The following is a 22,888-nucleotide window of genomic DNA, read 5'->3' as shown; positions in this document are numbered from 1 at the left end:
ACCAGGTGCTCCTGCAGCGTCACTCTTGTTTGGTTTAGCAATAGCTGTGCCAACTTTTGACACCTGTGGTTATCATGATTTTCTGTCAGTGTGCAGTGCGTCTTGCTTCAGAAAGCATTGCTGTCACACATACGGCAACTTGTTGGTAGCAGATTTAGATTTCTTTTCAAGCAGACACACGTTCCAGTGTATGTATGTGTATGTGTGTGTGTGTGTGTGTGTGTGTGTGTGTGTGTGTTTGCGTGTGTGTGCAGCAGCCATTAGGTTTTTTACAAGGTGTGCTTCCTCCACCCGTTTCCCAAATCTCAGTCCTCTGCAGCCAATCAAACGACAGCGCAGCACACCTCAGCCAGAGTTACACTGTGTCCAGTTATGACATGCCTGTCTCTGGTATGCTTTGGCCTGGTCGCCGTCTGGAGCTGGTCAAAAAGAGGAAATGGACGAAGAGAGTGAGGAAGGGAGAGAAAATAAAGAGGGTGATAAGCTGAACCTCATGTATGCAGTAATCAAATGCAGACTCTTTAAAAGTGCCACTAATGTAACTCCAGCTATCATTATTTCGCTGTGGAGGATACATTTTATCTACATGTTTAAACAAAACCAGTCGTGGGTGAAATGGGAATATGCTGGCTTGTGTGTGTGTGTGTGTGTGTGTGTGTGTGTGTGTGTGTGTGTGTGTGTGTGTGTGTGTGTGTGTGTGTGTGTGTGTGTGTACATTTTGTGTGTTAGTGTGTGTCTGTACAGTGAGCTGATCCTCACTCAAAAAAAAAAACAGAATGAGTCATGGAGCTCTGACAGTTGATCACCCTGTAATGCCTGATGATCCTCCCGGGTGCCTCTCTTCACACCCCCTCCATCTCACTCTCTTCTTCTCTACATATATACAAAAGTACATGGACACACCTGCCCACTTACATCTGTGTACAGAATACAGTTATATTTTATTCAATAGTATATTTCTAACATTTTTGACAAAGTTCAACCTTTGTGGGATGAACTGGAACCCAGACTGTGAGCCAGACCTTATCTACCAATACCAGTATCTTTTAATAAGGGTGTACTGGTCCATTATCCGTCTGCTGCATCACCACCAAAATTATATCATGCAACGCTTTGACCTTCAACAGCTTTGCAGATTATATACCTAAAATCTACTCTGAAGGAAAATACATTGAAGCCTATGATGTTCAGTTTTTTGTTAACATGGTCAGAAACATGTAAGGAGACTGACTGGATTGCAATTAAGTATGTGTCCTCCAGCTCTGTATGGTGTCTTTGTCCTCCACCTCTACCCAGCTGGCTTTGAAAGTACATTCTGTCCACTTTCTGTGCTTTGCTTTTTTTGGTGTCCACCCTCTTTTAACCAAATTGTTAATATGAAAATAACAGCAATACAAAGACAAATTCCTACGTGAGAGAAGACTTCTCTCCCTTTAACTCCTCACACACTCTGCCTCTTTCTCTTATTCTGTCTTCAAGCAATATCTTCTATCTTCTCATCTCCCTGCGTCTATCCAGAGGTCACCGTCAGAGTCTGTAATCAGATTTATCACTACATTCTTTATCTCTACAAAGACTTCATTCAGCCTACCTCTGGTATACTGTAAGGCCATTGTCTTGGATGCTGGTGCTCATGGAGGACTGGTGATGAACCGTTTGGGGATTCTCCCCACTGAGCTGACAGTAAATCTGTAGATGTCTGAGCAAAGTACATTAATAAATCCCTTTTTTGTGTGAGCGAGTGAATCATTTCAAATTAGATGAGGAAGTTAAAAGGGAGCTTTTCCTCTTAACCTCACTCCTCTTGTAGTCTCTGACTCAATGTCTCCATGTCGCTCTGTTCCACGCCTCTCTGATTTTATTTCCCCTGATGGAGGGATTCTCTGCCCAGAGGCTGCTGGTTTGACTGTCCTGTGTGGCTCAGTGGGCAGAGGTGCCAACCATATAGTCTTGATTTCCAGACTTCCTCCATAACCTTTACTGAATACCTTCTCCACTCTCATGTCTTTCGGATTTCTTGACTGCATCTTGACAAAGAAGGAGGGGGATTTGAAGTGATGTCAGTGATATATAAAACCGAATTTATTTGAACATGTGGGTGTGTGCCAAGAGGGTCAGTTTGCAGACTGCTTTTCTCTACTTTCCTCCAGTAAACACTTGAACTGTAACATTGCAAAAGCAGCAGTGTGTGTGTGTGTGTGTGTGTGTGTGTGTGTGTGTGTGTGTGTGTGTGTGTGTGTGTGTGTGTGTGTGTGTGTGGTATGCCCTCATGTGCACTATTCTTGACCAAAGTTTTACAAGAGGCCTCAGAGGTTCCTGGGTGGTCTAATTGCGTTTGCCACAGGAGATGGAGCTCTTTGCCACGGTGTTAGATGTGTGTATCAGTTTGTGCAGGCTTGCAGTTGTGTGTGGGTGTAAATCAATATCCTGCATAGACGGTACAGTATGTGAGGGTGTTTAATGACACTCACCTGTCATCACGCTGTCACATGTATGCTCTTTCTATGAATGTGAATGTGCACAATAAGACACTATCATGAAGCCATTTGGGTTTTTTCCCCCTGTCATGCACTCAGCCACCACCTGCAGGGCATTTTTCTGCAAGCCCTCTCATTTCTTTACTATCTAACCGGGAATTCACTTGACCCGCATGGCAATAATTACTTCAACCAGATCACAAATCAATCACCCATCTTGACTTTTGTGACATACTCTGAAGTATGCAGACAAGTAGACACACTCCACTCCACCCTGCACATAAGTCATCTGTCAAACTGCAACCTGACTCAGCCGTGGCCGCTGGGCACCTAAACTAACCTGCTGTCACGTAAGAGTCAATGGCGGCAATGTTGGGTTTCTATCCAGATAGCTATGGTTACCTTGTTAGACATGTTAAAAGGATATCAGTTCCCCCCTTAATTCTGATGGATGAAGTGCATTAGCTGTAGGCGTATTCATGCATCATACAGGTGTTTTTTATTTTGTAGGTATGCGTGTGAACTGGTGTTTTTACTCTTTCTACAGCATGTCCCTATTTATTTCTTGACTTACAGGGAGTGGAGTTAGGTTAGGATGTTGCCAAACTGTCTTCTGTTCCTTGTTAAGGTTTCTGCAAAGCCAACAACCTGCAGGGACAACAATGCAGGCACGATGTCGGCAGCAGAGACGCTGTGCTCAGTTTGTTCCTGTTTTCTAGGCCTCGTCTTGTGGTGCTATGTCTTTTCCCAGGTTTTGTGCAACAGGCACCTTTTGGGTGAGCCATGACGGTGTTTTACGAGCTGCGTGTACAGTGTGAGTGTTTGATGGTATGTGTGAAGAGTTCCCAGAATGTGTGTTTTTAGTTTGGTATGTGAATGTGTGTGTGTGTGAGTGTATACATGTGTATTTTACGGGGGTCCGGTGCAGGCCAGGCGTTTTGAAGGGGGCCAGACAGCTGCCTTTTACTGCCCCAGGGGGTAATAAACAGTGAGGGAGGGGTAGTTATTTACCCCTTTTATTAGGGAAGGAGGCAGAGGAGGGGACTTTATTGAGGTCACACTGTAACTACACACAGCTGCAGGGCAAGAAGAGAAATAAGAAGAGATAGTTTGTAAAAAATAAGACTTTTAGCTTCACTAAATTCCTCTCTCTGGAATCCCTCCCTATCTAGTTTTTACTTGTTGTATGACTGTACGTGTGTGTGTGAACCCAGGGTCATCCATCTTTTCCCCCAGCCCTTCTTTCATTTCCAGGTCCCTTAATAGCCCACTCCTTGTTAAGAACATCTGCTGTCAATCAGCTGTACCCTGTAATGCAATTGGCATTTCCTGCACTTGGAGACACGCCCACTCTCTGACCATTTGATGATTGGTCAGGTAGTCCATTGTCAGACCCAAAACGGACCTACTTATCACCATTTTTGTTTACCATAACAGAAAATCGCTTTCTTACTGAGCGTTAGTTAGGCAGCAGCTGCTTAGCTTCGCTTAGCTTAGCATAAAGACTGGAGCCTAGTTCTGCACAAAGGTAGCCAAATCCACCTACCAGCACCTCAGAGTTGATATCTTGTTTAATCCGTACAAAAAACAAAATGTAAAAACATATCAATTTACCATTTTGGGGGAGTATGGATGGGACTATTTCTTGGCTGTGAGCAGTTGCCTGGCATCCAGGAGAGACTCCAGAAGGTAACTGGTCCCGGCTGACAAACAACCTGCTATACGGCTGGTGGCTCTAATTTCAAATTCACCGTACAAACATCAGGGTGGTATAAATCTTCTCATCTAACCCCTCTCAAGAAATGTGATTGTCCCAAAATGTTGAACTATTCCTTTAAGTCAAGCAGCCTTCAAATACTTTCCAGAGAAATATGAACCAAATTGAACCAACTGGCAAATGAAATGGAAATAAAGCCGAGTCTAATAGTGGCATTCCCGCAGCTGGCTCCCTGTGTGTCGCTTCATGTGCCAGGGAAAGTTGCAGGATGAACAGATCCACATGAAATGTGTGATAAAAGTGCACAGGCAGAGGGAAAAGAAGTCAAAATGGAAACATTTTCTGCCTTGAAGCATAGTGAGGGAAGAATAACGAGGGCATGTGGCAGAGAGATGACTGACAGAGAGACGAGGGCGGGAGGGATGGGAAGACAAAAACAGTGAGAGGGAGAGAGAGAGAGACTGGAAGGGAGGGGACAGACAAGTTATTCTAGTTGCAGACAGCTGACTGAAAGCCTAAAATAAGATGGAGCCATCTAATGTGCACATATTCAGCAGCTACACTCACAAACCATAAAACATACGCACTGTTAAATGCTTTTATGCCCCTAATGGTTTACAGTACAAGATGGCCAAGAATCTACGCCGGTATGAGTTAACATCATGCTTTATTGTTTTCCCATAGAAAGTGTTGTTTCTTATGATCACATTTTATATAAAAGAGACACAAAGTAAAAACTTTAGCAGTACTGTATCAGACCCCTAGTGTAGTAATAAATATAAAATGTCGTCGTGAGATAGAAAAGCTTAAAGTTGTGGGGCAGAGCTAAAGGAACAGAGAGGAGGGACACATCAAAACTGACCTGAAACTGGAAGAGCTCATAGATTGGTTTACACATCTACAAATATAGTCTCACACCTCTTCTGCTGCCACACACACACACACACGCACGCACGCACACACACAATGCCAAATAAATGAGATGTCACTCAGCAAATCTAACATGTAAAGCAAAAGACATGTTTAAAACCAAGCTGGTCGCGTTTGATGGAGCTGGAGAGACAGACGGATTAACTCAGAAGCTAAGAACATTCTGTAGATATGTGATAGACTTGATACAATAACCACCCTTATTACATAGTGAAGCTAGCAGAGATACTGGACTAAAACTACAGACTATCTCCCAGTGCTGCCTTGACAAGGGGACCAGTGACGCAAGTGGTGATGCGGAGGGGGGTGGGGGGTGGGGGTGCTGGAAGGTCGAAAAGTGAGAAGTGCTCTTGTTCATTGTCGTTCGTAGACTCTGGTGCATATCACGTCATCTGCTCTCATGGTCTGAAAAGAGAGGAGAATGTGGATGTTAAATGTGGACTGGCATGGTTATCTGGTCAATGTGAATTCATATCAGAAGGTGAGTATTTCTTAGAATAAGCCATTAATGTTGATTCTTTCTAAATGTCCAAGTTATTTTAAATGCCTCCAGCAGTTAAGTCCGACATCTCACACTTTTTGCAGAAAGTTGTTGATCTGCTCAGAAAGTCTGAGTTTTATCACTGCTGGCTTCTAAAAAGCAGTTGTGGGTTTGGTCGAGAGCACGTCAGGAGCCTTAGATTTAAACTTACTGCCAATCCTCGTGCAGCCATTGCCCTGTAAGCACTTTTGTTCAGTTTACACTTTGTCCAATTTTTAAAACCGTTTGCTCCAGAGAGGACTGTGGAGGATGCATGTGTCACCCCTGGTTGGACTGGTTTACCGGTTGACTTGGGTCAAATGATTATTTGGACTACTTATCAAAATTTGTCTGAGGCAGCCTGAAGTGCCAGCTGGGTGGGGTTTCTTACTGAACACAGTTCTGTTTGTGAAACAGGCACCTTATTATTCACAGAGGTTTTGGTAGCTGTCAGCGGCAGAACAAAACTGTGCAAACAGGTACAAATTGTTAGAAAACCATAATTGATCTAGACCTGTTTAGTGTTTCACTGCAGACGTCACTAACATGACATAATGGTTTGTTTGCCCCGCTCTCTTTTGATTTTGTTTGTACGCTCACTGTCATGACTTCATGCTGAGACCTGCACTTGCATTTATAATTTCAACGGAAACGCCTTCATCTTCTGTGGGATAGAATAATTAGATTGGCATTATGTTACTCTAAGCACAATTTGCAAATGATTTATAATCTAAAGGCAACACTTAAAATTATAGCCTGCAAATTACAGTGTAATTTTGTTGTACAAATGGGGTTACCAATAAAATACATAACTACCAGTATGAAAATGTGTGTGCAAGTGAGGCAGACTGGAGGTTAGAGAAAATGACATAGAGAAAAATCCACTGCAGTATTTTCTAATTTCCATGTACTTACTGGCTACGCAATGCAAATAATGATATTTTGAGGAATTAATAATCTAGTTTTGGTATAATCCATTTTAAACATACAGCGTACTTACAAGAAATCCTGTGGCACAGAAAGTTTTAAATATGGTGTGCAGGGTGTTAAATAAGCAACATAAATTACATTACTCAGAATGCTCTTGAAGTCATAGCTGCTAACTGAAAATACTGAGGTATAATAATGTAGTTTGGGGGTAGTTACAGCTGAACATGTGAGTCCATTTAAGCTTTTATGTACTGCCAGCGTAGCTATATCATAAATGATACAGGGGCTGAGTCAAAGGCAGTGCTTTTACACTGTAACAAACCCGTTTACTGATCAATGTGTAGTCTAGAATATGACATATTCAACTCTGAGGAGAGTCACTAAATAACAGAAACCTACCTTGAAAACACAATTATCTTAAATATAATCGTACTGGTTATTTCATTACCAAGCCCAAGTCATGTGGCTTGAGTCCAGAACACTATCGGTGTACGTATATGGTTAAGAATCTTATTGACACCCTACATGTACAACACAATGTCACAGTAATTTGTGCTCTGTGAGCGGCAGTAAAGTGTCACCCTGGTTGGTTCTAAATCTAAACTCTGGCTTGGTGGATAGTTTGTGTGCTTTACCAGGATCATCTTGCCATCATTGGTGATCTCTCGGGTCCAGGATGTCTTAGGCCCTTCTCCTTTCTGCAGAGTCTGCTCACAGCAGATTTTACTGTCAGTTTCCCAGCGTGGAAAGCTCTGAGGACAGAGAGAGAGAGAAGATGACAAACCAAACAAAGCTATTGAAAGGGAAAGGGAGATAAGGAGGAGGTGGCTAATGGAGGGAAAAGACAAGAAAGGTGGAACAGGGAGATCGCTGAGATGTGATAACTTGTGATGTGCTCATCGTTACTAGAGCAAAGTGCTGGCTTGTGACATATGTTTGCTTTGGAGACGGCCAAACAGAGCCCATCTATGGGAAAACGGGGAAAGCAACAGGGAGAATTAGGGAGGGACAGAGGGCAGGAAAGGGCAAGAAGGGGGAACGGAGGGAAGACGGCAAGTTGAAAGGGACCATAAAGAGTGTGAATCAGCATAATGTAGCACGATAGGCCTTCAGAGACCAAGGGAGTGGTAAAGATATGCTATCGGTCCAAATTTGATGAAAAGCCAAATTAAACAGATTGATGTAATCTGGACAGCTCCCTCCCCATTCGCCCATTTCTTCTGTGTGTGTGTGTGTGTGTGTGTGTGTGTGAAAATGCAAAGAAAGTACAAGTGAGAGAGCATTTGTGTCCATGCGTTGTGTACCGTGCAGGCGCGCCCGTCCACTGTGGCCTCATTGAACTCCTGCCCCACAGTAAAGGTGATGTGGGTGGTGCGCACTGTGGTTGAGGTTTTAATGGACAGCGTCTCCCCGTCCTGCGTGATCTCCACCAGCGGCTTGGAGGCTGCCTTCACCGCAATCATACGCAGCATCATGTTCACACCTACAGAAAAAAAAAAAAAACACTGAGGACAAGGAGGTAACAATCAAACTAGAAAGAGAACATGCAAGAGGAGATTTAATGTTGATATAAATACATTCATATAAACATAAATATATAGATATGGACAATACGCACAAGTAAATACTTGATCTTGCACAAGCTGTCATGGCCACTTTGAATGAATATTCCTATGTAAGCAGAACACCACAGAAAGGGTAAGCTCAGTTCATTAGGACAGATCTTTTCAGTCACAGTGTTGGTTTACAGGTTTCTGCCCTGAGGACCAAAGCAAATGAAACCAGTTTTTACTTTAATTTTGCATCACCACTGGCCTTACGCTGTATGTGTGTTTGTGTGTGGGCTTGAGTGGTGCGGCGTTGCTGCTTGTTGGGTGTTCTCCTGCACACTCAGGGTAAAAGGAGCAGCCTAGCATTGCACGCCTCTGTCCAATAATGATGACAGAGGAAACAATGAGGTCATAAGACAAAGCATGGCCAGCACATCTGCACCCCCCCCCCCCCCCAATTAATCATCTTTGCGTGGACACACATCCGTAATCAGCTGTGTTTCCATCATTTCAAAGGACATTACATATACTTACATTAATTTTCCCGCAATCTGAGTGTGTAAACAGATTTATGTCCCCAGAATATGAGTAATGCATGTACACACACACACACACACACACACACACACACGGTGGACTAATGTGGTGGTTTGTGCTTTCTGTGATGTAACCAGCATTGTTCCCTCCTCAGCAGAGAGATGGCACACTCATATTGTCATGGTGTGCTGCAGTGAAACTGACGATACAGCGTGGGAAAAGAGAGGGAACGAGGTGCCGACCGGTGTGGAGGGAGGAACAGGAGGGGGGTCGCACAGACGAGGGGGCAGTGGTCTGTGTGTGGTGTGTGAAGATCTCTGTCCAAGTGTGAGGGGAAGTGTGCGTACGTCGTCCAGTGTGTATCTGCCGTCGAGTTGGGTTTCGCACTTCTCACCTCTCACACATTCCCACCTGTCACCAAGGGTAAATATATACACACTCCGAAGTGCACAGTCATTCAGTGTGCGTCAGGATGTCCAGGCTGTGCACTGTATGTGCTGCACACACACACAGTATGTGCATTGTCATTTTCTCAGTGTGTGCAGATGGATTTCATGTATGTTACATTGTGTAAAACTCAGTGAAAGGACATCACAATGCAGGGAACATTTTCACCCTTTGACAGCAGCATCTTCCTTTCCTGTTTTTGTTTTTTTTTTTGTTTTTTTTTTGGCATGTACGGGGTGGACAGACAGATTATTTAATAAATAGCTTTATTCATAATTGAAGCTCTTGCACGGGGCTGTACATGCACCCGAGACACTGTCTTATTAATGACTTTTATTTTCTCATGTTTGGTACACTTTCACAGACATGCAGTCAGGAGTGGAAAGTAAGCACATGTACTCAAGTACTATACTTGAAAGCAATTTTTGTACTTTATTACTGTAATTGAAATATTTCAATAATCTACTACATTTTCAGGGAAAATGCTGGACTTTTTACTGCACTACATTTACAGTGTGTGACAGTTATTGTTAGAAGATAGAAATTTACATCCACAGCATGTTTTACAAAATACAATCATTATAGATTAAACTATCCAGCAGTATGTAAATTATGTGCTCCACCTCTGGCAGCTGCAACACTGAAACACTGCTTATGATATACAGAATATTCTACGACCATTCTGCTGAGATTATGTACTTTTACTTTACAAAAGTTTTAATGCAGGACCTTTACTCATAATGGAGTACTTTTACACTGTGGCACTGCGACTTTTATTGATGCAAATGATATAAATACGTCTTCCACTGCCGCATACAATGATATGATTGTAAAGGTGGGTCCCATGATATATGCACTGTATAAAATGACTACATCAGAATAATGTCAGCCTTTACAGGTACGTTAACTGATAATTGGGTTTAACACAGCAGATTGCTGCAAACACGTCTTTGTAACTCCAGGAACCTTAGTCTAAAATATAAGTCCGCTCCTTCCTAAAAGCTCAGATTATTTCAGGCAACAAACCAGCCTGCAGACACGAGCTGACCTCTGAGTCTCGTCAGTCTGTTGGCTCAGACACAGGAGTCAAGTGGTGGCCTGTGGACCATTTGGGAGCCACGAGGGGGCTGAAGCTTCTCAAGTAACTGCTAGTTGTTAGACGTTAGAAAATTACCTGAACAGACTTTTGCAAATCTATGACCAAAATGCTTAAAATTCACACAGACCTGACCACATGAGGGAACACACACACACACACACACACACACACACACACATAGGTAGACAGACAGTCAGAGTCAGAGGTCAAAGAGCAGAGGGCAGAGGAAGCATTTGGGACATGGGGAAACGAGGGAAGAGGGGAGGAGAACAGGGGTGAGGAAAGGAAGAGAGGATGGACGGAAGGAGGAGGGAGCTGGGTGCTGACAGGCTGCATACAGCTGCGCCTTTTCCCCCACCCAAACCAAGGGCCATTCCTCTCTGTCAGTCATGCCAATGCAGAGGGAAATATAAGAACACGTGCGGTGATACCTGTGAGAGATAGTTTAACCTGCATTCCTGCTGCAGGTCCTCCTCTCCATGAACACTTGTCTTACACCTCCCATCTCTTTGGCACTCTTGAACATACTTCACATCGACATTAAAAAAGCGCACACAAGCATATACCGCTGTATACTGTACACATGCAAAAACATGCACACTGATGATTGTGCACGGGGCCATCATGTTGCCATCTTTCCTTTTGTTATCGACCATGACCACGCTTTCCGTCAGGCACACACACACACACACACACACACACACACACAGAGAGAGAGAGAGAGAGAGAGAGAGAGAGGAGGTGAAGATAAGCAGCGTTAGAGAGCTATTAAACGCTAATTGGTGCGTCAGTCTAACAGGAAAGTTGGAATTCGCGCCCCCGCCCTGTGGTGATGCGTCGGAACAATAGTACCATTTGATTGATTGCTATTTCAATAATCTTCATATGCAGAGGACTCTGTGTGTGCGCATGTGTGTGTATGTGTGTGAAAAGGAGAGAGAGAGAGAGAGAGAGAGAGAGAGAGAGAGAGAGAGAGAGAGAGAGAGAGAGAGAGATAAAAGGCGCTGTTGTTTGGCGCAGTCGTCTCATACAGTCATCTCTCCGTGTGCCCTTACGTGATGATATGAATTCCAGGTGTGCACTAGCAAGTCATCTAATTGGCTACTAATGACAGACGGCTATGACGCCGCGCGCGCACAGGCACACACACCCTTGTCCGGACTTCAAACGCACCAGTGATGTAAAAAAAAAAACAAACAAAGAAAACAGTGACTCTCAGCAGCAGGTGTTTGTCATTTCCCCCGACTGTCACTTCAGATAATGATGCGACTGTCCTGCACTGTATCGTGCCATAACGGTCCCCTTCAACACACACGCATACACAATCGGAGGTTGTGACACAGACAGATGTGCCGCCGTTTGTCTCTATTGTGTTAGTAGGGGAGGCCAAAGGGGGAGAGGAGAGAGAGAGGGTGAGGCTGGCTGGGGGCCAAGCACTGAATTTTGGGTTTTGCAGAATGACAAAGACCCCCCACCAATGCGATACAGAGGGTGATCCTCGCTGGCGCACGGACACAGAGGAAGATTTGACCTATAATGTGCTGAGAAAGCTACAGTTTGAGCTGACACATCTGATCTGTGTCATTACGCACAGAAATAAAGGCTTCATACGAAACCACCGTCGCGCAAAAAATGAGTCAAGCTGGCACATTTTACCATGGTGAGGCACTTTTTTAATCCTCATTTCCATCACTTACCCAGCCTTTTTAAGAGATCCTCGAAGTTTACAGAACTCTTCATCTCCCAGGTGCCGGAGAAATCGGGGATTTTGCGCTCCATATTGCAGGTAGTTTGCGGATTAATGTAGGTCAACTGTGAGGTCCAACTGCAGTCGGTGCGCTTCTTGCGTCAAAAATGCTCCAACTGTCCCTTTTGAATCGGGATATGTGGGTGCGCCGGCTAGTTTTACTCTGCCTGTCCAGTTACTTCTGCCCTCTTCCCGGGATGAGTGACCGACTGTCAGAGCTCTTATCTCACCTATGTGTCAGAAGCGCCTGTGCCACAAATGAATGGCACAGACAGCGAAGATACTTGTGTAGGGATGCACACGCCCCTTTCTATACGGACACGCCCCGCAGGCCAACAGATTACAGGCAAAGGTCCACAGTGCCTCAACCTGACCACGCCCCTGTAGGCAACATGTGCACTTCATCCAACATTTGGAGACGCCTCTCCTCCACGCGCGTATCTTGAATCAGCCAAAATGACCGCGCCCTGATGTCCCTGTGCGCTCTGGAGAAACCTCTGCAGACTTCATATTATATAATATTTAGGGGTAAGATGTGTTTTGCGATACATTCAGTAATGGCACGGATGAATGAATGACCTGCGGCGAACATTACTATAGCAAACAGGGAGGATGTCAGCCAGTCCAGTCTGTTGACAGAACATGTCGTCTTGGCAGGGCGGTGCGAAGGAAGAACCAGTCAACTGGCAGACTGAATGGATGGCAAAGTGTGTGTGTGTGTGTGTGTGTGTGTGTGTGTGTGTGTGTGTGTGTGTGTGTGTGTGTGTGTGTGTGTGTGTGTGTGTGGAGAGTAAGAGACAGAGAGGCCAAGTTCACCCCAGCCTCCTGTGCGCCACGGCGCTGTGTCATAAAAATAAAAGCGGTGGTAATGGGATACAGCTTCTGGCCTCGACCGGTGGGCTATCCATTTAACGGGACCTGCATTAGAGGATGAAACATCCTGAACCCATGAGGGAGGCAAAGAAAGAGGGGCAGAGATTAAAATAAGAGGTGGGATTGGCGCAGGTCGGCGGTGTGTCCTCAGAGCTTCTCGCCCCCCGCTGCTCAGACGGAAGAAAGGGGAGAGAGGAGGAGGAGGCGAGTCAGACGGACCAGTGGGGCAGGGTCAGGGGCCCGCGGGGTCGGAGGTAGTCCTATAAAGAGCACGCACACTACCACACACACTGTATGTTTGCGCGCACGCACGCGCCGATGATGGATGGCAACGGGACAAAGCCGACGTTAACTATTGACTCTTGATGGATGATCCCATCCGCTACACTGCACGGCGAATTAGCGCGAGGTTAACCGGGCGACTTGGAGAAAGGAGGTGGGGGCATCAGGAGAAGGTTCCCCAACCAGCCATAGGCACCATGTACACACCGGCTCAGTGTCAGACTTACAACAATGACGCACTGACTAACAAAGGTGAATAACAGCCTCAGATTGACATTTGGTAACGCGATATGCGCTTTTACGCACAGAGCTGCGTCCAAATCCAGCACTTTGAATCGGGCCCTTCGGCTCTGTGAGATGTGAACAAAACTCGCTCTCATTGTTTCCTTCATCAGTGCACGCACACACACGCGCTCTTCTGTGGCCACACACCATGCCACAATCACAGCGTGTCCTCACAAGTTACTCCTGGTCCAGACAACAGAGGTGAGCCATTAGACAGCAATATCAGAGCTGCAATTTCCTCTCCCATCCTCTCGTTTTCTTTCCTGTCATTCACTTGTTGCAGCCAACTTGAAGTCGTTAACTCTTCAAGGCTGCTCTGACAATATCAAAACAAGACAACCTGTCCGTAAAGTAGAAAAGTACCTTTAAAAGGCGAGATGGGTCCACATCTACAAGAATATATCTATTCAAGCACAGCATCAGTCTGCCTCACTGCTGCCACGGTGGTCTGTCGAACATGGGCTGTTCAGAAAGAGGGAATTGATCATGCCCGGGGTTTGAAAGTGACTGATGCAAACACAAAGGTCACAATAGAGAGCTGTCTAGTGTTGGGGAAATTCATCTTCAGCCTCGCCGCAGGCCATTAGCATATTACCATGACACAACAAGAAATGCATCAGAGGCCCCTGAATCAAACAGGCAGCCGTGCAGTATAGCACAGCGACAGCCTCACCCATCTTGTGTGCGTGCTGTTCAAAGGGGGCTTGATAAAGAGCTCTGAAATGTGTGTGATGCTGCATGTCAGCACGTGATGACAAAGCACCGCTCAGCATTCAGACCCACTCAACCGTGTTCTGCTCCTCTCAACCTTTCTCTCTCCACTCATTCCTTCCCTCCATTCCCCCTTTTTTCCTTTCTGCCTCTCCTTTACCTCACGCAACTTTCTCTCCCCCCCCCCCTTTTCTTCTTCTTCCTCCTCCTCCTCCTGTCAAGCTTTTGTTCTTTTGTGCTGCTCTGACACATTCCTCAAGCACGTTGATGAGAGGGAGAAGGGGAAAACAGAAGGGGAGAGGATGGAAAGGAGGAGAAAGAAAAAAGGGGAAAAGTGAGTGAGAAAGTTAGAGACTAGAGTGCAGGTCATTTTTTATCTCATTGTTGTGGAGAAAGGGATAGGGAGAGTGAGTCAGCAAAGAGATCAAAGGCAAACAGACAGTGACAGAGATGGAGAGGTTGAGAAACAGCGAAAGAAAGAAGGCGACGGATATGTAAAGAGAGACTCCTCTGTCTTTGGAGGTGTAAGAAGTATTAGTTTGCTCCTCCGCTGCCAACTTTATTTCAATCATCCTCGTTTCCTTATGTTCCCATCCAACTATTATTCACCCGTATACTGTTCACGTCTTTTGTTCTGTCATCTTCATCTTTCTGTGTTCTCCCTCATACCAAGAACCTTGTTGGTAACTGATATCAACTGGCTGTGCAGAGATTCACAGGCCACACCACGTGCAAGCAAAACAAAGCGTCTTGTGACATGTTTGCAGTAATGTTTGACAGTTCACAGCACAGACACACTGGACAGTCACAGGATTTCTGTTTCTCCTTTGGAAATCCTGACACTTGAAATCACATTAGACAGTGTTGAAGAGTGTTTGATTAATCAATCAACAGAAAATGTAAGGCCACCTATTCTGATAAGTGATGATGACAAAAAGTCCAAACGCTGGGTGTTTCCGCCTTCTCCATTGTGAAGATTTGTTGTTTTTTTCTGTTTGGTATCCTTGGATACCTTTGGGCTTTAAACTGCTGGTTGGACAAAACATAAAGATGTCAGTGTGGTGATGGTCATTTCTCATTGTTTTCTGACATTTTAAAGAGTAAATAATGAATCGACTAATCAAAAAATGATCATATTATTTCAAAGTTATTACCGATGTTTCATATTAATCCATCTAATGTTTTCCTTGTCAAGTTTTTCTGATGTTGTAATTTAAACAGACGATTCAAATAATGTGAAATCCGACATGGTGTCGCAGTTGTATCGGTAGCAGTAGAGAGACATCATTAGCTTTACTTCCCTTTCCATCTCTTTTGGTTTTGTGGGGCCTCTCTCTTATTCAAATCAGCCTGAGCCTTGTATCAACACTCCCACCGAGGTGAAACGTACAATATCTCCATGTCCACTTCCTCTTGTGCTGCTTATTGTTTCCTATTTCCTCTCCTCATTCAAATGACACAGATTTGAACCATATCTGTGGAACATCCAGACTGCTACAGTCTATTTATTGTCCCAAAGGGAGCTTATCTGTATGTGGGATGGGAAACGACATGGACCACTTTACACTTCATGCACCAGCATTTTGGAGTTCTCCTACAGCTGTGACCCTTTTGAAATTGGTGTTGCAATCATTGTTTTTGAAAAGGAGCAACTTGTCTACACAAGTGGGAGTTTGTGGGTGTGATCAGCCCATAATAAAGTCACACTTCAGTGGCATTCTCCACTTTATCGTCCAGATGACCTCCAGTAAAATCCGGCTCACCTCAGTAACCCTGCGAATCCCAGATGTGAACTTGACCCTGGCTTTCCTGACCACCAACTCCTGGAAGTCATTATCACTGGCCTTTACCCTCAGAGGAAGCCACTGGACGAGATATGCACATGCATGCAGAAAGAAAGTGCCACCAATTACAGTATCCATGCTTACTTCTGTGTCCATGTGGGGGTTTGAAGGAGGTCATAAGATAAATCTGACGGGTTGAGAGAAGATTGACTGAGCAGGACTGGAACAAAAGCTGTTCTGTGACACAAAGTGGTGTCCTTTTCTCGAATTTTCGCGCTTTTCTTCTGAAATACCGGACAGTTCTACCTCCTCCGGCCTCATAACAATTATAGTCTGACATGCAGAAATCACTCACAGGCATAAACAACGCGAGACACAGAATTTACAAAAGGACGCTTCATTTCAGGAGGTCACAAACCGAAAAGTTTCAGAGCCACTGCTCTGTGTGACTTGCACAACAGTTGCACAACAAACAGCCGCAGTGACACACACACATTCACAGCCAAACGTGTGTGCAGCGCTGTGGGCTGCTGGCACGCTGACCCACCAAACCATGTGGGTTTGATTAGAGGAGAGGAGATGGCAGCATTTAACCTAGTACGTGGAAATGAGAGGCAGAGAATGAGGGAGACCGAAGAGCAGAGAGGAAAAGATAAGAAAAGATAAGAAAGAGGAAAAGAGAATGGAGACTGAAAGCAGACGAACAGTCATGTGTGTCATCACACCTTGGCAAAGTCCTAGAACAAACTTAAAAAACTGGGGGCAAAAGTTTCTTGTTAAATTCATCATGTACGGGACGTCTCTGCTTTGTCTGCATAAATGTGTGTATGTGGGTGTGTGTGTGCGTGCTCCTGTGAGCCCCTGCATGCATGTGTGTGTTGAAATCCACCAGCATTTATCGTTCCTCTTTGGTAAAATCATACATTACAGGAATCAAGCAGGAAGAGTCACTCACAAACCATCACTTACTGTCCGGCCCACACACATCACGTCACCGCATCCAGGCATGTTTCTATTTGAAGCGTCAGTATATCAGAATGGACAGTGTGTGAGTGCGTACATGAGTCGAGCTGCGTGTCCTTGTGTACATGAGACTAAACTACCAGATGCCTGGGCAGTTGCACCCAGACGCCTGTATTACTCACACTCGACTCCTTTTGTCCTGCACCCCCCCCCCCCCCCAAGCTCCTAAAATCTCTCCTCCCTCCCCCTCCAGTCTTTGTGGTTCTAATTATCGCGCTCATTTGTTATGAGTTGGTCTGGACAGAGGGAGGCCGAGAGCTGAGAGAGGTTATACTTGGAAGGGTTGAATCACAACAGTTTAAAATGCAAGTTTATTTTCTCAGATTTAATTTGGTCTCATTCGGGTGTCCGTCTCCCTCTAACCTCCCTTCTGTTTTTGCACTTTGTCCACTCTGTCGCTGACCACCTACAGTTTAATGAGCCCATGGGCCCCTCTGAGCCGAGACGTGACAACAGCACTGTAAAACAGCATTGTATAGGCCGAATGATGCCGAATTGCTATACGCTCACCAAGAAGACGGAGGAGGGAAGGACTGAGAAGAAGAGAGGAGAAAAGGGGAGGTCAAATATGTGAAGAAAGGAAGTGAGGCAGATGGAGATGTTCATGAGGGAGGTTGTGTGAAGTACAGTCAGCCAAAGTGGACGAGAGAAGAGATGGAATGAAGGGAAATGTGAGAAGAAAAACAGCCGCTGGTTCCCATACTTTCACTGCTTTTCACCTTATTTTATGCTCATGTGTTTTGTTTTCCTTGAAACCCAAAAGTTCAATAAAAGTGCAGTCCTGTTTTTTTTTTTTTTTTATCATATTACTCCTCCTTCATCTTGCATCCTACGGCTCTGCCCCTCCACCCTCACACCGCCTCTCACTCTGCACTCATTCTTTTATTCTCCCGTAGCCTTTCCTCTTTGACCCAAGTCAACGATTGTTGTTCGCTTTTGCTTTTTCCTCAGCCATGATTGTGTGTGTCTGCAGTCAGTGTGTGTGTGTGTGTGTGTGTGTGTGTGTGTGTTCAGTAGACACTGTTCTTGACTTTGTGCATGTGTTGATGTGTGTGTTTCTGAATGTGTGACTGTGTGCAACTATATATGTGTGTGTGTGTGTGTGTGAGAGAGAGAGAGAGAGAGAGACCCTCTGATGATGTCATGGATTAGGAATGGCTATAGTTAAATACTTGTCTGGAGGTCAACCTCTGGTCACTGTTACTGTATGTGACCAGTGTGGGTCCCTAAAGTCTCCAGAATTACCTGACCACATGCTAACACGTTTATTTGTTTTATTGTTCTTTAACTGTCTCGAATGCACTCAGCAGACATGTCATTCCCTGGTGCCTCTGGGCAGAAAACAAAAATAACATAATGTTTAGCTGCATCCTGTGATTTCTTTATGGTCCTATGACTTTGCCAACAGCCTGTGAAAAAAATGAAAGGATAAAAAAAATGAATTCTAAACTTGTATTTGTCTTTCGCTGCGACAGAATCACGAGGCAGAAGATTATAGAAGGTTAAAATGATGCGCTGTGGCAGAACGGAAAGCTGAGGACGTTTCACAGGATCAGGGCTGCATTTCTTTCCAAAGGGATCATCTGTGAGCACCACTACCAGTCAGTGCCTGGAGCGTCACATGTGCACCAAAAACAATTTGATAAACATTTTCTGTGTTAAATTCTAAACATGTGGCCACTGCTTTTGCCTTCATAACAATGTTGTGCTGCAACTGCATGCTAATGCTCTGCAGCGGACACTAAAGTTTCATCTCTCATCTTCTTGAAAATGTTTAGTTTCAGTGATCACTGTGTCTGGAGTTGTTTTCTCTGGGCAGTGCGAGCACAAAGAGCTGTGAAAGCAAAAACAGGCAGGTTCAGTGTCTCGGAAAAAAGCATTTCAGACAACAGGTGGAAAGGTTTCTGCATGTCTCCTGATGCACTGCAGGGAAATGTGCAGAAGTAATACCACAGTAATACAATGCTTGCAGAAGGACAAAATACAAAGGAAATTGTGGGACAGATGGACAGGTCAAAGAGGTTGCTGGGGCTTCACTCTGGTGCTTGTCGGGAGTATTAAGTAACTCTACTGCCACCTGGTGGTCAAAAAGAGGCAATATCACGTCTCCTGACTGACAGGAACTTCTTGGCTCAGTTGTCTGGGAATGTGCAACTAAGGTGACACACTGTAACCAATCATACTATTGTTATTAGTGTTTACTTCTGGTTGGTGCACACAACGTTGTGTTACTGTACACGGGGCCCACTCAAATCCCTGCAGGGACAGGTGCAGTCAGGAGACATGCAGGTTTGTCCAGAAAACTGTTGGAAATCTGGCACATGCGCATGAATGCGAGTATATTTGTGTTTGTGTTGGTTTGACTCTGTGAGAACCAGTTTTTCAGAGTGCAGGCCTCCAGCTGTTCCAGGGCTGGGTTAGCAACTTGGCACAGAGGCTGGTGCCAAAGGCGTCAGGTTTGCCGTGTGGCAATGAGTGAAAATTTGAAAATGAGTGTCCGCCTTCATTAAATGTAAATGAAGGATGACACTAGTGAGCAATTCAGAAACTGAAACAATGGCCTTTAGGCAATTTGTATTATTGTATAATCTTGGCGCACCATTTTATAGAAGGGCCCTGAATTAAAATCTAAAGCCTCATTATTCCAGAACATATTGTGCTTACATGGTGCATTTTACTGGGAAAAAAGAGAAAGATGAATGGAAAACATCCATCCATGCATGTGGACACGGTCAAGTGTTCTCCTCCATTTTTATCTATTAGCTTAATTTAGCTATGTGCGTGTGATAGACTATTGAGGCATATCTGGTTTATTTGTGTGCTCAAATATTGGGTATCCAAAAATTTGCAAATATGACCCTTCTTTTGGCTGCCAATAAATTTATGCATTGCTTTCATCATCTGCGTGTTGACAGTTTGAGCGTGTGTGGACAGCATTATGGCTGTCAACGCGGCTCAGTAAGACCAGCAAAGAAAAATGACTCAAATTATGTAGATTACAGTCAATTTTCTGACAAATACGCCCAGTTTGACTTTCATAATCTGTTATGGTGTTGTCAACTTATGCCAATTCATGTCTTCATCTTCACAGTCGCACTGTAGGTCTGAACTCAGTCCTTGAAAAACCTTGAGTGTACCAGTTATGGATCGAAGTCAGTGCCTCTTTCATGATAGCATGACTGGGTCTCTTTTACCTCTTTCTGCAGTTTTTTTTTCATGGTTTCTGCAGCGTTGCTTATGTGCATATGACACATGTACTGAAATGTTCCTCTATGTTTGGACGAACCAAAGTAAAAAGTGAACCCGTGCCTCCCAGTACTAGTCATGGTTTTGTTCTGGAAACTGCAACAAAGAAGAGGTTTTGGTGGGGGTTTCTATTTGAGCAATGGGACGTGAGCTGTGAGTTTCAGTTCAAACACGTCTAACAAAGACGTCAAACCAACAGTAGTGTGAAAATGTGCCTCCAATCAGAGTCCACAGATTTAGTCTGTTGTCTTGATGTCTTTGCAGACTTGATCTGGACATATCTTGCTTTGTGATCAGAGTTAAGTTTTCACATTGAAACCAGTGTGGCAGTTAAAGTGGTTGAAATCTTTTTATTACGTGCAATTAAATTCCTTTTGTATGCCAATTTCATGTGTGCCCTATTAATGTAAAATACACACAACACTGTAAACAACTTGAATTCAGCATTACACTGATGCCTGAGGTGGCACACTTGAAATTAAATAAAAACCCATTAGAGCACCAAACCTCTCATTATCTCTGAGATGCATGAAAACTCACAAATACACAGGCACACATGCGTAACAGTACAAGCTTTTGTTACAAAAATACATGTAAAAATGTGAATGTGAAATTCTTCCAAAAAACATGGTTGATGTGATTTTATACTGTTTTAAAACCAAAAACTCCTCAAATTCAGTTTCAAGGCTGCTGAAATGTGTTCAGGACGAGACTCCACAGAGCAAATTGTCTCGACTCCTCCTATAAAAGCTTAATAGTCTTATCCAGTTTCTCAATCTAAAAAAAAGCTAACAGCCATGAATAATAACAAGCAGAACAGATAACAACGGCAGCCATGTCATTTTAAAGCTGGGAGCGTGACCTTTAGCCTGTGGGTCCTGGCAGGCTTTGGCGTTGTTATCAGGCTTTAAACTCCCAGGGTTTCCCTCAAAATGGACTGGCAGGCACTGATTGGCCAGCACCTCACAGGCCAGGATCAGATGTTTGGTTTCCTCTCGGACGCTCCTGATGCCACACGTCCCCGGCTCACTCCTCACCGTGACAAAAGTGAAAGGCTGCCGGCTGATACACAGGTTCTCCTTGAATATCTTCCCTCCTTTGTTCGTGCACACATCATTCACCAGGTCCAGGTCTTTTTCTTTGAGGAAGGACTGCGTGGGTCTGTCACAGCCCCCGTTATTCCTGATGTACTTCTCCCATTGATTCTGGTCCAGAGAAGTGGGAGTGCCAGAGCGAATGTGACGTTTGACGAAGGTGTTGTAGCCGTTGTTCCATTTGGAGAGCTGGCAGGGAGCGTCATTTTTAGCCAACGTTTGATCACACAGCAGGAGACAGACGGCAAGAGAGAGGAAAGTCCTGAGAGCAGCCATTACCCAGCAGTCCTGGAGTCAAACAAAGACTGTAAAGAACAAACACTCCACTTGACAGCTTTTTGCAACTGTTTTTTTTTCTCCGTTTTACCAAACAAATCACACGGCACATAATAAAGTAAACAATGGGCGAACAAGAGCAGAGTTCGACAGAGCCAGAGCTGTTCAGTGTTTTCGTAAAAATGAAAGCAGCAGAGTAGAAACAACTGCTTAATGTGAAAACTCCTGTACCTTGTTTTGGCAGCAGCAGAGGCCTCTGAGGGCTACAAGTGGTGTAAGAGCTTCAGAGGTGAGAACTTTTCTTCTGTCCTTCAGTCTCGGTTCCACATTTCACTTCCTCTGTGTGTGTGTGTGTGTGAGCGGGAGTGGCCTGAGCAGTGAGTGCATTACTTAAATCTGTCCACATGGCTGTGCCTTAGAGCATATGGCAAGACCTGATCCAGTTACAGCTATATATAACTGTGAGAGGTCCAGTGAGCTCATTTTTGGACACTGCCTGTGTGTTTGTGTTTGTGTGTGTTTGTGTGTGCTGCGAGTAGCACTGCCGCGTGTATCTGTCTTTTGTCATGTGGTAACTTTAATATGCAGTATGTTTGACTTTTTTTTTTTCTGATCACCCAGGTTTCGAAAATGACTCCGGGATATGTCTTCACTGCTACATCCACATATAAGACGTGTGTGAATGAACTGAGAAGATGCTAAGCAGACAATATTGTCTTTCAACTGATACTACTGGTGGCCATTTTATTAGTGTATTCATACCGACAGGCTTGAGCTTCACATTGCATTTACTAAATATACTATGATTATGAGTTGTACACTAGAAACAGAAATATGTAGTATGTTGTCAGCTAAACATGCTTAAATAGATCAAAATCTTAGATCTACAGTAATCATATTTTACCACTTGTGCATTTATATTATCTGTTTTAAAGGTACTTAAAATTGTAAAGTCCAAAATATGAAGTGGTCAAAAACATTAGACTGGCAGTTTGAAGACATGCATATTGTTCATATGGCTATTTTATTCTGTTAAATCTGAGTAAATATGGAGAAAATGTATCTTCCATTTCTAATTGGTTCTGTGAAGCAAACATTGACATGATGTTTGGTGTAAACGAATACAGAATTAGTTTTGGGCTGTGGAAAACAACCCTGGAGGCCAACTCAAAGTACACAAGTGCGGCATGCTGCTGCTGTTCTGCATAGGCTTGAATCCCCTCAGCCAGATCATCATGAAGAGTGGCTATGGATACTGGTTCCAAAGCTGAACAACCACCAGCCACCTCCTCTACATGGATGACACCCAGCTGTATGCCAGAAATGAGTCAGACATTGATCTACATCTCTAGGATCTACA

General features: G+C 44.3%; 1 protein-coding gene across 1 annotated transcript; it reads right to left on the bottom strand.

Moving 5' to 3' along the window:
• Positions 1–4,031: 4,031 nt before the first annotated feature.
• Positions 4,032–12,214, bottom strand: crabp2a (cellular retinoic acid binding protein 2, a). The gene is made up of 4 exons (XM_076737355.1): positions 11,905–12,214; positions 7,879–8,057; positions 7,210–7,326; positions 4,032–5,529 (listed from the first exon to the last, which is right to left on the bottom strand). The coding sequence occupies exons 1-4, from the start codon at positions 11,984–11,986 to the stop codon at positions 5,479–5,481; spliced, it is 429 nt and encodes a 142-aa protein (XP_076593470.1). The 5' UTR covers positions 11,987–12,214; the 3' UTR covers positions 4,032–5,478.
• Positions 12,215–22,888: the final 10,674 nt, after the last annotated feature.

The sequence above is a fragment of the Chaetodon auriga genome, chromosome 8, assembly GCF_051107435.1.
Source record: "Chaetodon auriga isolate fChaAug3 chromosome 8, fChaAug3.hap1, whole genome shotgun sequence".
NCBI classification, from domain to species: Eukaryota; Metazoa; Chordata; class Actinopteri; order Chaetodontiformes; family Chaetodontidae; genus Chaetodon; species Chaetodon auriga.
This window is presented reverse-complemented; position numbering and strand designations above follow the sequence as displayed.

Excerpts from the sequence above, each read along its gene's own strand:
- crabp2a (XM_076737355.1), bottom strand. The coding sequence starts at position 11,986 with ATGGAGCGCAAAATCCCCGATTTCTCCGGCACCTGGGAGATGAAGAGT. Across the intron at positions 8,058-11,904 it reads GGATCTCTTAAAAAGGCTGG|GTGTGAACATGATGCTGCGT; the intron begins GTAAGTGATGGA and ends TTTTTTCTGTAG. Across the intron at positions 5,530-7,209 it reads ATGATGGCAAGATGATCCTG|ACCATGAGAGCAGATGACGT; the intron begins GTAAAGCACACA and ends CTCTCTTTTCAG.